Below are 17,036 nucleotides of genomic sequence, written 5' to 3'. Positions count from 1 at the left end.
GGGTACTTGCCATAGGCTCCTAGACAGGGTCACACTTCCCCTGAAGGATGAAGTTCGCAGTTTGGGAGTACTTCTGGATCCGTCTCTACATTTGTCATCTCAAGTGGATGCGACGGCCAGAAGTGCCTTGTATCAACTTCGGTTGATATGCCAACTGTGACCAGGACCTTGAAGCTGTAGTACATGTTCTGGTAATCTTTCAGCTTGATTTCTGTAATGCGCTCTACATGGGGCTACCCTTGTACCAAGTTCGGAAGCTTCAACTAGTGCAAAATGCGGCAGCCAGGTTGGTCACTAGCTCTTCGAGACTTGACCATATAACACCTATCTTGAAAGATCTACACTGGCTCCCAATTAGCTTCCGGGCACAATACAAGGTGTTGGTTATCACCTTCAAAGCCCTACATGGCTTGGGCCTGGGTTACTTATGGGAACGCATCTCCCTATACAATCCACCCCGCACTCTTAGAACAAGTGGAAAGAACTTGTTAGAGATATCAGCATCCAGACAAGTTTCCACTTCCCAAAGAGCATTCAGTATAGCTGCCCCTAGACTATGGAATGGACTCCCAGATGAGATTTGCCTTGTCACATCTTTAGAAATTTTCAAGAAGGTAGTAAAGACAAAGCACTTTCGCCGCGCATACCCTCCTGACCTCCTATGAAGACCATTGAAATGGAACGAGAGCATCTGACCACATGATTGACTGATGAAGTTTGATGTCTTACATTTGATATTTTATGTTTTTAGCTGTGGTTTTAATTGCGCGGTAGCTAATGTTGGAATACTCTAACTGTTTTTTAACTCTGTTGTGATCCCATCTCGATCCATTGGGAGAGGCGGGAAGATATAAATAAAAACTTATTATTATTTCCAAATCTTTCTTTCTTTCTTTCTTTTGATACTATCTTTTTAAAAGTCTTTTATCTGTGTAAATCCAACCAACTCTAAACATTTTGCTGAAACTGACCAACATCAAAATGGACAAAGGAATTTACAAATCAAATCAAATCAAATCAAAATGAGCCAAAATGAAGGACAGCGCTGTTCTTTCATGGGACCACTGAACAGTGAAGATCAGGAAGGGCTATGGCATCCTTTTGAGGGCACAAAAAGAAGCTGCATTTCATGGATTCTTTTCATGTTCTTGAAAGACCGGATTGGAGCCATGGCATGAGTTTGCTGCAGTCCCAATCCAGGGCAAAACAGGGTGGCCTGTAGAGCCCCTTAATTCTATTGCCTACTGGCCTGTGGTGCTAAACATCCTGTTCCCCTCATTGTTACCTCAACACCCACAACAGAACACAAGGCAACACCTGAGGTGCAGTGCAAGCAAGCACTGGAACCATGAAATATTCCTCCTCCACTATTTAGTAAAACCACACCATCATAATTATGAAAATAATTAAAACAACTCAATTAAAAAAGAAGTGATGTTATCCCTTCTGATGTTACAACCATGATGAAATGTTACAACTTTGTTATTGGGGAAAAGGAATTGTAATGAATCACTTTCAAACTCTGGATATAGGCTTTTGCCTTCTGCACTCTCATACCCTCCAAATGTCCCAATTTGGCAGGGACAACTCTGATTAATCCACTGTCACCTCCACTTTCTCTCTACTTCTCTCACTTTCCCCCTTTGGCATTGTTTTACTTCAATTTTTGAAAACTGAGTTCAAAGAGGAGGAGGTGGAAAATTTCCTTTTCTTGTCGAGTCTGGAAAAAGCAAACTGCTTCAGCATCTTCCGGAGTGTATATTCTTCCTCATTTAATAATATTTGGCATCTCTCCTGTAGTCTCATGTTGCTTAGTCACACATGTCCTGTTTTTTTATCTGTGAAATGTTGGAGGGCAGGCACTTTCCATTAGTTTTTTTGTTGTTGTTAACTACCCCTGAGTCAATCTTGACTCATGGTGACTCTGTGGATCAGACATCTCCAAGACTCCCTGTCCTCCACTACTTTCCTTAGTTCTGGCAGATTCAAACCCGTGACTTCCTTAATGGAGTCCATCCATCTAATGTGTGGTCTTCCTTGTCTCTTACTCTTTACCTCCACCTTTCCTAGCATTATGGTCTTTTCTAATGAACCATGTCTCCTTGTGACATGGCCAAAGTATGACAGCCTCAGTTTAATCATCTTGGCTTCCAGAAAGATCTCAAGCCTGATCTGTTTTAGGATCCACTTGTTTGGTGTTTTGGCTATCCATGGTATCCCCAGCTCTCATCAACAGCTTCACATTTCAAATGAATTTATTCTCTCTTTGTCCATTTTCTTAACTATCCAGCTCTCACATCCACATACGGGAATGGGCAACACAATTGCTTGTATGATTCTGACTTTCATGTGTTGTTGCATATCAGCGCAGAACAGACCATCAAAAAAGGACGGTCTCCCGGTGCCTAGTTTTGGTTCATGGGGAAGCCAACAGCCTCCAGACAGTGGGACTTCCCCACGGACCAAAAAGAATCCGCGAAAAGCAGGTTCTTCTTGCGATGCCATTATGACATCGCAGTGCACCAATGACACACTTGCGACATCATAATGGCACTGCGATGTGCGGACGCTATGCGTCTGGCATGTAATGATGGTGATGCCCATCTGTAAAGGGCACTGCCATTTTGACACCCTCGTCACATGCGGGGAGCGAGGGGCATCTAGAAGCGCAGCCCCTCGCACGTGATGAAGGCATCCTTTCACGTCCATCTGGACCAGGCCATCTTTGCTCTTTATGACCTTTTCTAGTTCTTTTAAAGCTGCCTCCCCATCCTTAGTCTTCTTCTGATTTCTTGGCTGCGTTCCCTGTTCTGATCAATGTTTGACTCAGGTACAGGAACTCTTTCACTATTTCTATTTCCTAATCCTTGCCATTTCAATAATCTCAATACCAAGAAGCAGCCAGGAAGAGAAGAATTTGGAGGTCTGGAGTGGTGGTGCACTTTTCATTACCCGGATGGTCCTTGTGATATAGGGAGCATTCCGGTTCCACTTCATAACAGAACCAGGAAGAAACATGAAGAAGCAAATATGGCTACTCTTACATCTAGTTGTGGCCTTCACAGTGAGGGAGCTACCTCATTTTTCCTAATGGATGCTGATGAGCAGAAGCAATGGAGCTTCCTGTTTTGAATTGGTGTGTTTTTAAAGCTCACACCTGCAATTGTCAGGGTGTAAATCAAACCATTCTTTGCTGAGCAGCATGGAAACCACATTTCCCCTTCTGAGTGCTTTGTTGTTCCTGTTTCCAATTGCAGCTAACTAATGTCTAGCACTTAAATCTGTCTCAATTAAGGATGTTTCCATTGAAGTAGAGAATGCATTTCATCTGTGCAACCATTAATCACATCCTCATTAACTTAACTATTGTCAGGAGTTTTTTTCTTTCCCCCTTCTTTTTTTCTTTCTTTCCAGGGGAGAGAGAAGTGGAATTTCTATTCCACTGCTTGCAATCATACAATGGGGAAAAAGCAGAAGAAGAAATCTTTGTCAACAACTCCAGTGGAGCTTACCGGGGAAAGTCTATTATCTCTCTGCACATTATAGAAAAGTGTTTGATGGGGCCAGACACCCAGAAATGCTGCATTTGCGGAATAAATTGAAATGCATTTTAAAAAAAAAATGGAGAGATTTTTTTGGGGGGGATTCTCTCAATCTAGGCATTTTAGTCTTTAAACTGAAATAGCTTGGACCAAGTAACCAGGAATGGCTACTTAAATCGAGCATTTCCATTTCCACCAGAAATGGAGCAAAAATGAAGTCAGTGGGTGAGATTTTACACTCTGCTTGTGCAGTGTAAATTAGGGATGCCCTTGTTTAAATGATTTGTTCTTGTATGGGAGAACAAATAATTTAACAATTTTCTCCCATTGCATGAACATCATTCAAAGACTGGGAGAAGAAGGTCTCTCCCTCCTGACTCAACTTTTTCTTGCACCCAAATATGGGAGTGAGGTAGCCGATGATCACTGTCGCCTGGATTCTGATAGGCAGCACACAATGATGGCGTCATATTCTGGGACCTCCAGAGAGCACCAAGAGATCCCTGAGAATGCCTGTGTGAACATGGAACCCCTACCCAAGTTGGCCCCACATTTCCACCCCTGGAGATCCTGTCCCTAACCTCATCCTTTTAGCCTCAGGGTCCCTCCCTAGATCTAGTATTTGGGCAGCAAAGTAATGGCTTTTCTGGACAAGTGGCTGTGTTGATAACTGGATTCAGTATGGTAAAGCATGGCCACATAGAATCATTGAATCATCCAGCCCAACCCCATTCTGCCATCTCATGAAAAATGACTATCTAGCCTCTCTTTAAAAACTTCCAAAGAAGGACGCTCCAGTTCATATTGAGGTGAACATATTCCACTGTGGAACAGCTCTTACCATCAAGAAATTCTTCCTGTTTAGGTGGAATCTCTTTTCCTGTCACTTCAATCTACTGCTCCATGTCCTAGTCTCTAGATCAGTGGTTCCCAACCTGTGGGTCGGGACCCCTTTGGGGGTCGAACGACTCTTTCACAGGGGTCGCCTAAGACCATCGGAAAACACATATTTGCATGTAGCAATGAAAATAATTGTATGGTTGGGGGTCGCCACAACATGAGGAACTGTATTAAAGGGTCACGACATTAGAAAGGTTGGGAACCACTGCTCTAGATCATCAGAAAACAAGTTTGCTCCTTCTTTTACAGTTGGCCCTCCACATCCAAGAATTCCTTATCCATGAATTCCACCACCCACAGCTTGAAAACATTAAAAAACACAGCACTACCTTAACATGTGATGTTAACTGCCACCTCTCCTTCAAAGAAATGCACACATTTTGGTAACTTTGAAAAAAAATCCACCTTTCCAATGATGTTTAGTGTATGTAATTCTGGGGGCCATGGTCATTGCTTGAGAAATTTCTTTTTTAGGCTTCTTCTTCCCAGTATGGTGTAGTGGTTTGAGCATTGGACTATTACTTTGGTGACCAGGGCTCAAATCCCTACTCACCTATAGGAACCCACCAGGACAAGTCACATTTTCTGAACCTCAGAAGAAGGCAAAGTTAAACTGAACAAATTTTGCCAAGAAAGCCCTGTGATAGGTTTTCTGTATGGTCATCACAAGTCAAAAATGGTTTGAAGGCACACAACAACAACAGCAAGAACAACAACCACCTCTCCAAATCTCTCAGCCTGCATGGTTACTATCTGGGGATTTCTGGGAGTGATGATCCAAAAAGTGACTTTTCCAAGCACTAAATACAATATTATACAGAACACAGAAGAAGTAAACTACATTTCTGAGTAGGGGGTAGCTTTGTCCCACATTCATTTTGTGAAAGAGAAATAATGGTGTATTTTATATTAATGTTTTCTTCCAAAAACACATTTTCTTTGAAGTCTGATTGATTTTGACGGTAGTAATGTTCAGGTAAACATGCTAAGGATGGCAGCTTTATTTAAATTTCAAGTTTGTGATTCATTTATAATTCCTAGGTACTGACAGAAGCTTACTTCCCCCCACACCACACCACACCCCAGCTAGTGCATAATGATGGAAAACTTATTTTATTTCACACATGGGTTCAGCAGTGGCAGGCGTAATGGAGGTGGGGGGATAGAGCTATTTGTCTGCTGGGTAGTTACTTCTTTTGCCCATCCTTCAGCTGCTTAGCACCTGCTATGAATATAAATCAAATGCACACATGATCTTATTTATATGCCTGTTGAATGCTGGAGTCTTCTTGGTGTTCTATGCCTTGCTAAATGCTTTTATGCAAATGTAGTACCTTTGATGCAATTTCACATTGGGCATATTCAGTCCATAGCTGTGTAATCAAGGTTTAGCAAATGTAACTGTGTAAATAGAGCAAATGTAAATACAACTGAATGAACATGTGAATTTGCAACCAAGTGCGCATACATATCCATATGTGCCTTTGCAACTGCATGTGCCACGTGCACAACATTGCTTATACATATGTGAATTGAATGCAGATGTTACACATTGGACAAAAATGTCCAGCCACTTCTATAGGAGATGCCAGGAGGTTTCTGGGCAATGTTTGTTTTTACACTGAAAAGCCTTACCTGCACATTTCTGAAGATCAGGCTGCTGTCAAAAGCACAAGAGGAGTCCAAGGTGTTTATTATTTCTGACTGTGCAATTGACAACCTCCCAGGAGATCCAGATCAAAACATTTGGGTCCCACATAGATAGCATTGGAAATTCCATTGCAATAATGAATAATGCTAGAGAGCCGAGTTGCATGAACCAGAGCTTAGAAGCATTACTTTTATGTTCTGTAAATCTCAGAATGGACTAGCCAGCCTGACCAGTGGCCCATGCTGGCATGAGAATTATGGGAGCTGCTGAGCAAAATAGACAGACAGACAGACAGACAGACAGACAGACAGACAGACAGACAGACAGACATTTTAAAAGGGAATAGTTTTTCCAGCACAGCCAATATTGTATAGTGGCTTGAGCATTTCATTATGACTCTGGAGAACAGGGTTCAGATCCCTGCTCAGCCATGGAGATGCAGTGGACAAGTCATATGAGATTATCGCACCTTCAAATCCTACTGTTATAGACATGGGATTAAAAAGTCAAAACTGGGTGTTATCACATGGAGCTGAGGCCAGGTGAGTGCAACCCATCTGCAGCCCAGACCCCAGCTGTGCTTATCCAGGAGCTTTTCAAAAATGGCAAGCTCCAGTTTTTGAAAAGCTCCTTGATAAGTGCGGCTGGGGTCCAGGCTGCAAACAGGTTGCATTTGCCTGGCTTCATCAACATGTAATAACACCTGGTTTTGACTTTTCAATCCTGCATCTATCCCAACGGGAACTGCAGATGTGATAATCTCCATACTCTCTTATTCTGAAAGGAAGGCAATAGCAAAACCATCTCTAAACAAATCTTGTGGAGAAAACCCCATGATAGGTTCACCTGAGAGTCACCATAAAAAGAACTTGAAGGCACACAACAAGAAAAGTCTGATCTACACTGCAGAAATAATACAGTTTGACACTGCTTTAGCTGCCATCACTCAATGCCATGGAATTCTGGGGTTTGTAGTTTTGTGAGCTATTTAGCCTTCTTTATCAAAGCTCTGGTGCCACAACAAACTACAAATCCCAGGATTCTGTAGGATGCAGCCATGGCAGTTAAAGCAGTATCAGACTGCATTACTTCTTCAGTGCAGATTGGAGTAAAGATTTTCCAAGCTGTGGTGTGAGCTAAAAAATAGATCATTCCAGTCTTCCTGACCATGATTACATGTCTGGCATTTGTCAATATTTCACTCATCTTTTGGAGTCCCTTATCAGCAAAACTGGTATAGTATGACTGATCTGCATGCAGAAAGTCTCTATTTTAATTCCTTGAATCGCAAGTTAAAAAAAGAAAGAAAAGAAAAGAAAATCCAGAGCAAAATGATTGAGAAGACTTCTGCTCGAAAGTTTGGAGAATCATTGCCAATAATAGAAGAGAAGATTTGGCTGGATGGACCAATCATTTGATTGCATGAGGCAGCTTCCTGACTTTCCTTCTAATCTTGCAATGAAATTTCTGGAAATCATCTTGAAATGTGTCATTCCTTTGAGAAATCTTCCATATTTATTGAGCCATAAATGTGCATTACATGTTAGGCTATACAATGTCGACATGCCAATTTTTCAAGCCATCTGGGAAGTAATGCCTTTGAATGGAGACTTGCTATGCAGGAAATGCCAAATTGAAAACCTACATAGCAGGGGGGAAATACTGCTGATAATTACTGCAGATCAAACAAGTAGGAAAATTGCAACTAGTTTTAAGGTCTGATTTCCAAATCTGGATGCTATGTTCCCCCTGCTAGAACAGGAAGCGGACATTTTGAGGTAAACACTATGGACACAAGACCACCACCAACTTTTAATAGAATCAGGATTCTTCTTTGGATTTGATTTGATTTAAACAAGTATAAAATTATTTGTATTAGAGTAACAAAATTCTGAGTCTATATACACACTGATGGAATCTGAGTTGGCCATAACTAAAAAGATCTTAGGGTTGGGGTACCTCCTTTTATCAACCCATTAGAACTCTAAGGTTGTGTTTTTGTATTGTTTTTAATTTGGAGTATTTCAAATTTGTTGTTAGCCTCATAGAATCCTTGTATCAGCAAAAAAAAAAGGGGGGGATATAAACAAACAAACAAACTCAAAGAAATTATCAACCTAGTATGCAGTTGCTGCAGAATAGTTACACTTGTAGAACTCTGCTTATAAGGTTGAGGATTAAATGTTGGGCATAATCAATTTGAAAATAAAACCTTTATTGTAATCTCATACAGCTTGCACCCTAATCTATGGTGTAACCATTCTTACAATACTTTTTACATTATTGCTCACTGTACCTGCAAAAGGGTATTGTAGAGATGGAAAAGGTGCTTTAAAAAGGCCAAAAAGAAATGATCAAGGGGATGGAACAAGATCCCATTAAGGGATTGCTGAAGTATTTGTAATTGTCCATCTTAGCAAAAGATGGTAAGGGGAGACATAGAAACATAGAATCATACAATTGGAAGAGACCACAAAGGCCATCCAGTCCAACCCCATTCTGCCATGTAGGAAATCTTAATCAAAGCATCCCTAACAGATGACCATCTAGCCTCTGTTTAAAGACCTCTAAGGAAGGAGACTCTGAGGGAGTGTGTTCCACTGTCGAACAGCCCTTACTGTCAGGAAGTTCCTCATAATGTTGAGGTGGAATCTCTTTTCCTGTAGCTTGCATCCATTATTCCGGGGCCTGTTCTCTGGAGCAGCAGAAAACAAGCTAGCTCCCTCTTCAATATGACATCCCTTCCAGTATTTAATCAGGGCTATCATATCAACTCTTAACCTTCTCTTCTCCAGGCTAAACATGCCTAAGTCATTCCTCATAGGGCATGGTTTCCATTTTAGTCGCCCTCTTTGGACATGCTCCAGTTTCTCAACATCCTTTTTGAACTGTGGTGCCCAGAACTGGACACAATATTCCAGGTGGGGCCTGACCAGGGCAGAATAGAGTGGCACTATTACTTCCCTTGATCTAGACACTATACTTCTATTGATGCAGCCTAAAATTGCATTGGCCTTTTTAGCTGCCAAATTGCACTGTTGACTTATGTTCAGTTTGTGGTCTACTTTTACTCTTTCACACGTAGTCTCATTCAGCCATGTGTCATGATGATATGGTGGGGCTCAATGGAAAATGTTGTTGTTGTGTGCTTTCAAGTCAATTATTACTTATGGCGACTCACCCAAGATCACCCAATGTTTTTCCATAGCTGAGCAAGGAATCAAACCCTGATCTCCAAAGTCATAGTTCAGTGCTCAAAACACTACACCATGCCAGCTCTCAGAAAATGTTACAGTGCTTGGTTGAGTGGTAGGCACAAGAAGAAGGAAACTTGCACTACTATTGATTCAACCAAGGAAGCCATGGCCCTGAGTCTTCAAGAGCAGAGCAGGGCAGTTGATGACTTGGGATTTGGGAGGTTTCTTGTTTACAGGGTCATTAGAAGTCAAAGTAATCTTAATGGCAAATAACAACAACAAAAGGGGAGATATTACTCAAGCTAGAGATGTAAATAAATATTTGCCAATTTTCTTCTTTTCAATGAGAGTGATTGTCTTGGTAGACTCAAACTTGGTAGACTCAAACATGCTGAATTGCCATGAAGTTTTTGGTATTTGGGTACGAAGTGAAAAATCTATTAAAAACCTTATTTTTGCTGCAAACCTTAGTCAAAATCCTCCATCAAGCTTGCATAGTGTAATTGTGCAGTCATGTAAAGCAACAGTTGTGCTAAATCATCCTTCTGCTTAATACAAATATTGGGCAACTCATGGATACCTGAAAATGTGCACAATCCAAAATCCCAGTATATCAAGTGGTATTACGCAGGCATTGATGCAAAGTTATGCACCATCCAAGAACAGACTTATGTGCAATAGTTACACTTGTAGAACTCTGCTTATGCTACTGTATAAAAAACCCCCAACATGATGTTGTTGGTTTTTGTACATAAAATGGTGAAGTTTTGCTTTATGTGTAAAAGATTGTTTTTTGCACAAACTCCATGGGTTTTTTGGTTCATATGATTTTTCCTACAAAAAGTCCTAAAATATGAAGAAATAGAAAATAGAAAAATCACAAAATCTCTCATAATCTAGAATAGAAAATAGAAAACCAAACAATTTCTCGTATTCTTGCCCATCTGAGTTTGGGCCCTACCAGCCACTGACAGTCAATTAGTATATTTCTTACTCACTACTTTTTTGTTTTGTTTTAACATTTGCAATAGATGTGACTAGATTTATCTTTCCTCAGTGATCACAGTGATATTGATACTCATGTAATTCTCTATCCTAGCCTCTTTTGTTGGACAGCAGTCATTCCTGAACATGAAAAGAAGGGGGTGAGGATGTACCACACTTTGCTCTGAACAACTTTGATGGCAATGTAAGGCATCACTTTAAGTAATTCAATAGACTGCTGGCTGCAAACTTTGTGTAGCTATAGAACTGACCATAAAAACACATATTTTTCATTCTATATAATTATAGAATGCTTTTATTGGCATTTTCCAAGCAGTTGGCCTCCTGTTGGCTGCTGCTATGAGCAGGACCCCTTAACAACATCTGCTACTGCAGACATACTACTTCTGAGAGGCATTATGATATACACTGTTATGCTCACAATTAGAAGCTATTCTAAGCATGATGCTGCTTTCACTCCCCTATTGTGCAATGACATGACATGAGTGTTAACAGTGCATTTTGGCCTCACATAGAGAGGGCATTAGTAGTAAAGGGTGGCACCTCTCGTCAAACTCATAAGCCCCGCCCACTGACAGGTGCCCCGCCCCGGAAGTCCCGCCTTAACAGGAAGTCCCGCCTTAACCGGATATCCGGCCTCCTGCCGGAAGTCCCGCCCTCCCCGGATATCCGGCCTTCTGCCGGAAGTCCTGCCCTCCCCGGATATCCGGCCACGCCCCCCGCTTGTGGCCCCACCCCAGCATGAAACCCCGCCTGTAGGTGGAGCGTCTGAAGGGACTCATGTGACCATGATGATTTAAAAGGGCCAATCAGAAGGCGGTTTTAGCAACGCTACAGGAAGCCTTTGGGCAAGCCCAGACATGTTCAGAGAAGACAACATGGAGTCAACCACCGCTATTCCAAGCTCTGGCGGTTTTTCCAGGCCATCTGCAGCAAGAAAAAAGCAACCTGCAAGGAAGGCCGCCCCTAGATTCACCTCTTTCCCCCCGCTACTGCCAGGACCTATGGGCTTTTCCAAACCCCCGGTACCCTTGCTTAAGGAAGGCTGGGCAGAATTTACGAAGCCTCTCTCGCTAACTCCTGCAGACCTGAAAACCCGTGCTGGTAAGAAAAAGACCACCGTGAAGGATTCCCCCGTGTTTGTTTTTTCAGCAGGCCAAGAGGCTGGGACTAAAACCATGAGCTCGCCGGACGGGAGTATAGATGGCCTTGATAATGGATCTGACCTAGAGTGTGATTGCGGTTGTGATCTGAAAGCACTTTTCCCGAAGAGGGAAAGACCTCTGATTTCTGATCCAGAAGAGCTAGATGGCAGTGTGTTTAGTAAAGCAGCCCCACAGAAGATTGAGAGCTCGGTGGGAGAGCCTGACACAGCTGGATCGGCTAACCAATCACTCCTTGATGACCTGATGGAGGCTGCCTTGGGGGACAACTCTGAAAAGACAGATGCAGGTTATGACAGCTTACCGGTAAGAGTTTTTTGTATTGAGTGGCTGTTTTTTTTTAAAGAAAGAGAGAGGTGGGGGGTGCATTGCATGCAGAGGTTTTTTACTAAAAGATGTTTTAAATGTTTTTGCCAACAGGAGGCTGGTGTGCATGAAAGTGACGTGAAGAATCTTCAGTTCGGAAACTCTCAGAATGTAAACATATCCTGTGTTTCATGTGTTTCCTTCAAGCCTGAAGATTAGATATGCTCTGTGTAATTTGCAATAAAAATGGTTTGATCTATACCTGCGTGTTCATATTTACAGCAGCTGACAAAATGTCAGAACATGAAAAAATCCTAAAGAAAATATACTACGACCCTGAAGAAGTTGGAAGCTTTGGCGGTGTTCATCCCCTCTTTCTAGAGGCCAAAAAGCAGAACAAAACCATCCGGAAGGGGGAGGTTGTTGGATGGCTTTCCAAACAGGACAGTTATACACTACATAGGCCAGCCAGGGTCCGTTTTAAAAGAAACAAGACTGTTGTATCTAAAGTGGATTCTCAATGGCAGGCTGATTTAGTTGATATGCAACAATTTTCTAAGTATAATCGGGGTTACAAGTACATTTTAACCGTGATAGATATCCTTTCAAAATATGCCTGGGCTGTGGCTCTGAAGGATAAGTCAGGTAGAGAAGTGTCAGGAGCCTTTAATACTATTTTCTCAGAAAATAACAGAAAACCTGTTAAGTTACAGACAGATCGTGGCTCCGAGTTCTTAAACAAGCCTGTAAGTAGCCTTTTAAAACAACATGGGGTATATCACTTTGTCACCAATAATGAAGTTAAAGCTGCAGTTGTGGAGCGGTTTAACAGAACTTTAAAAACAAAAATGTGAAGTACCTCCACATTTTTGTTTTTAAAGTTCTGTTAAACCGCTCCACAACTGCAGCTTTAACTTCATTATTGGTGACAAAGTGATATACCCCATGTTGTTTTAAAAGGCTTGTTGATGTCAATGATTCCAATGACCTAGCAGTGTGGAAAACAGTTTATGGGACCCCTGTCAAAAGAAAACAGGAAGTGCCAGTGCTCAGAAAAGGAGACCACGTTAGGATTTCTAAAAGCAAGGGAATATTTGCTAAGGGCTATGAACAGAATTTTACTACAGAGGTATTCATTGTGGACCATGTCATCAGAAAAGCAGAAAGGCCTGTGTTTCTTCTGAAAGATTATGATGGTGAAACTGTGGTTGGCAGCTTTTATCCTGAAGAATTACAAAAGATTAACACTGCAGAGGACCAGGTATACAGGATTGAGAAAATTCTAGCTACAAAAGGGAAGGGTAGAAAGAAGCATTACCTAGTGAAATGGCTAGGATGGCCAAGCAAATTCAACAGTTGGGTTCTTGCTTCTGAAGTTGGCAAACCTGTGTAATAGCTGCTGGTGAAGAGGTGGAACAATGGGGGATGGTAGCTTTTATGTTGTACTTCCAAGTAATGCCTGTGCAGATGTTTTTCCAGAGAACACGATCTCAAGTTTTACTATCTCTGTCGCAAGACCTCTGGAGCTTCCTGGGGAGTGGGAGGTAGGCCTGGCCGAGATACAGTACCCTCATAGTTGGAACACTGTAACTTCTGATGTGTGGTTTGAAATTGCAAACGGGAAAAGGCGGTGGCGTTACCTTCTACAACGGGGCTATTATTCAAGTATCCCTGAACTACTTGCACACATGAATAGCCTTATAAAAACACACAATGATCCCCCAGAAGTGGTTCTGCGGTATGACCAAGTGTCCAGAAAGGTTTGGCTTGAAACAGATGGCACATACACACTGATGGTTGGTGCAGAATTATCCTACATATTAGGGCTGTTTCCCAACCATCATGTCAAAATCCTGCCTTTCGCAGCAGACATCACTGGGGGTTTCACCAGTTTATATGTTTACACAGATATTGTGGAGCACCAGATAGTTGGGGACGTCTATGTGCCTTTGCTACGCTGCGTACCTGTGCAAGGACAGAATAATGAGCGTGTCAATATTTGTTATGACAAGCCTCACTACATTCCTGTAAGCAAGCACCATGTTGACACCATCACTGTTGAGATAAAGACAGATCAGAACAAAAAAGTCCCATTTCGCTTTGGAAAGGTGATTGTGAAGCTTCACTTCCGGCCCAGGAGAACTCTGCATCTTTAAAAAAAAAAAAAAATGGTGATCGTAAAATCATATGGGGACCCAGCCCTTTACAGAAATTATTACAGAGCCCAGGCTGGAAATGGCCTTCCTGGATATCAGGGTGTCCCCCAAATGTATGGGGCAGGGCTTGGTGGGATTTTCAGAGGCCTTTTTCGAAAAGCTGTACCGCTTTTAAGAAGAGGCCTGGACATTATTAAACCTCACGCAAAAACAGCTTTTCGTAATATTGCCAAAGATGTTGCTGGCAAGGTGACTGAGGCAGTTCTAAATAGAGTGACACCTCCAAATCTGCAAGAAGGATCGGGCCTGATGTACATTAAAAGAAGGAAGGGGTTAAAAAGAAAAGCATCACAGGCGAGGCTGACAGGCCCTCCCCACCCCCTTAAAAGAAAAGTCCCACAAGAAAAGAAAACTCAGAAGCGGAGAGCTGTGCGAAAGCGACAGAGGGCTCTGGCTAAGAGGGACATCTTTTAAACCAGCATCATGGCCTTTATCCATTGTGGCTCTGAAGAGTGCACTAAATCTGAATTAGATTTATTCCACATTGGGCCTACTCAGACCAGTATTGAGAGAAGTGTGTTTATTGAGGTTCCCCCACTGACTGCTCTTACAGAATCTGCCCCACTTGACTTTTTCATTGCCGGGAATGGTGAGGACTATATGGATCTGAACAACACGCTCCTCTATTTGACCTGTAAAATAGTGAATGAAGATGGGTCAAACCTTGCAGAAGATGCCAAGGTAGGGCTGGTGAATTATCCAATAGCCTCCATTTTCAGTCAGGTTGATATTACTATAGCAGATCGTCTCGTCAGCCAGAGTAATAACTGTTATCCTTACCGATCATTCATTGAATCTGTGTTAAACTACAGCGATGACACTCTAGCAACTCAATTTTCTGCAGGCCTGTTTTATAAAGATACAGCTGGAGAGCATGAATCAGCTGAGCTGGATGGGGATAATGAAGGTTTTGTTAAAAGAGCAGCCCTGACGGCTGCAAGTAGAAAGATAGACTTGCTGGGCCATCTCCATGCTGACCTGTTTTTTCAAGAAAAGCTTTTGCTAAATGGCGTTGATGTGAAAATTAAACTCACCTGCAACAAAGATGCTTTCTGCTTAATGAGCGATGCTGCAGACAGGCAGTACAAACTGCAAATTCTATCAGCCTCCCTTTTTGTCAAAAAGGTGAGGGTGTCCCCTGGTGTCCGCCTGGGACACGCCGAAGGACTGTTGACTTCCAATGCCAAATATCCTGTGGATCGTGTGAGTATGAAAGTGTTCAGCATCCCGAGAGGCAGCCGCGTCTCTAATCAGGAGAACCTGTTTCTGGGACAATTACCTAAACAGGTGGTTATAGGCCTGGTGGACAATGATGCCTTTAGCGGTATTTACAACAAAAATCCGTTTAACTTTAAACATTATGATATTAATTTTGCGGCCCTTTACCTGGATGGAGAACAGAATCCAATGAAACCGTTTCAGCCCGATTTTCAAGAGGGAAACTGTGTGCGAGAGTATATGAGTTTGGTACAAACGGCGGGCAAGCATATGAAAGACAGGTCTCTTTTAATTAACCGTGAAGAATATGCAAGAGGTTACACACTTTTTGCATTTGACCTGACTCCAGATCAAGAAGGAGGTGACCACTACTCTTTGATTAAAACTGGAAACCTGAGGGCAGAGCTGCGTTTTGCCAGGCCCCTGCCAACCACTGTCAATATGGTTGTTTATGGAGTTTTTGACAATGTGATAGAAATAAATCAACGAAGAAATGTCTTGTTTGATTATATGTAACATGGATAGCCTGCAGTTAACCCGCATACTGACTTCTGACCCCTATACTCGGAAGAGCTTCTATGGAGTCTTCCCCTGTGACATGCTCCCCAGAAAGAAGCTGCTGCAAAGGCCCCTGAGCTTGGTCATAAACACCCATCCTCACAACCTTCCAGGAGAACATTGGCTTGCTATATACTTGACAGAAGAAAAAAATGGCGAATTTTTTGACTCCTACGGACACCCTCCAGACCACCCTCTGTTTCCTAAAACAATCATGAATTTTTTAAGAAAAAATGGCTACAAAACTGTGTTTCAGGGTCATCCAGTACAAGCCCCAGACTCTGTGGTTTGTGGATATCATTGTGTGTTTTTTCTGCAACAGCGCGGCAAGGGCCTGACATTTAAAAATATTCAAGACCTATATTCTCACAATTTGGAAAAAAACGATGAGATGGTTGTACAGTTTGTGAAAAAGAAGAAGAACTTGCCCGGGCTTGTCTCAGACATGTTCCAGACTACTCAGGGATGTGTATCCTGTAATGAATTTCACCACCGCATTTCCTAATAAACACACCCCCTCAGAGGGTTTTATTAAAACATAATCTGTGTCCTGGCTTTTATTTTCATTTTAAAAAAACACTCACAGACTATCAAATAGTTTAAAAAGAAGACTTTTATTTCTATTTCTTTTTCTAAAAAATAGCGGCGTTATAAAGTGAGCCAGGTACAAGCAGCATGCCGTTGTTTTTTAAAAGATCTGTGTGACAGTACAGGTGTAAGTGACAAAGAATCTTCAGGGTTCTTTAAACGGTTCAAAAGTTCTCTATTGGCAGTGTTACCCACCACAGAAGTTGGAGCGTTTATTTCAGCCATGGCCCTCAAAAAAACATCCCAGCCTTTGGGGAGGCGTTTGGTTGGTAAAGCATGAGGCTGTATTATACTTTTGACTAAGTCCAATATATTAGATCCAGTTACAGATTCTCCTTTATACACAAAGACGCCCTTGTCATCCCACGAAGAAACATTTTTGTTTTGACTCATTTTGTTTAGTAACAATCTTGCATTATTTTTGTACCTGACAGGCAGATTGTCCAACACTTCTTGAATCATGCCATCAGGGGAGTTCATCACAACTTCTTCAGAAGGGGATTCGGGTAGAAACAGATTTAAACTTTGTTTCTCTGCCTCCTTCTGTTTTACATGAGTTAGATATTTTTGGAGTAAAGCATCATAACGTCTGGCTTTCTCATATTCAGTTAAGTCGGTCCTACGTAGAATTGCCTGCATTTCAGTATCTAAGGAAGAGATTGCTGTAGTTCTGATGTTTTCATCTTTAGAAG

General features: G+C 42.0%; 1 protein-coding gene across 1 annotated transcript; it reads left to right on the top strand.

The window, feature by feature from the left end:
- The first annotated feature begins 14,403 nt into the window (after positions 1-14,403).
- On the top strand, positions 14,404-15,714 carry LOC149313244 (uncharacterized protein F54H12.2-like). The gene has a single exon (XM_089527261.1). The coding sequence runs from the start codon at positions 14,404-14,406 to the stop codon at positions 15,712-15,714; it is 1,311 nt and encodes a 436-aa protein (XP_089383387.1).
- Positions 15,715-17,036: the final 1,322 nt, after the last annotated feature.

The sequence above is a fragment of the Sceloporus occidentalis genome, unplaced genomic scaffold, assembly GCF_023333645.1.
Source record: "Sceloporus occidentalis isolate IW3139 unplaced genomic scaffold, rSceOcc1.0.p SCAF_5, whole genome shotgun sequence".
Classification (NCBI taxonomy): Eukaryota; Metazoa; Chordata; class Lepidosauria; order Squamata; family Phrynosomatidae; genus Sceloporus; species Sceloporus occidentalis.
This window is presented reverse-complemented; position numbering and strand designations above follow the sequence as displayed.

Excerpts from the sequence above, each read along its gene's own strand:
- LOC149313244 (XM_089527261.1), top strand. The coding sequence starts at position 14,404 with ATGGCCTTTATCCATTGTGGCTCTGAAGAGTGCACTAAATCTGAATTA.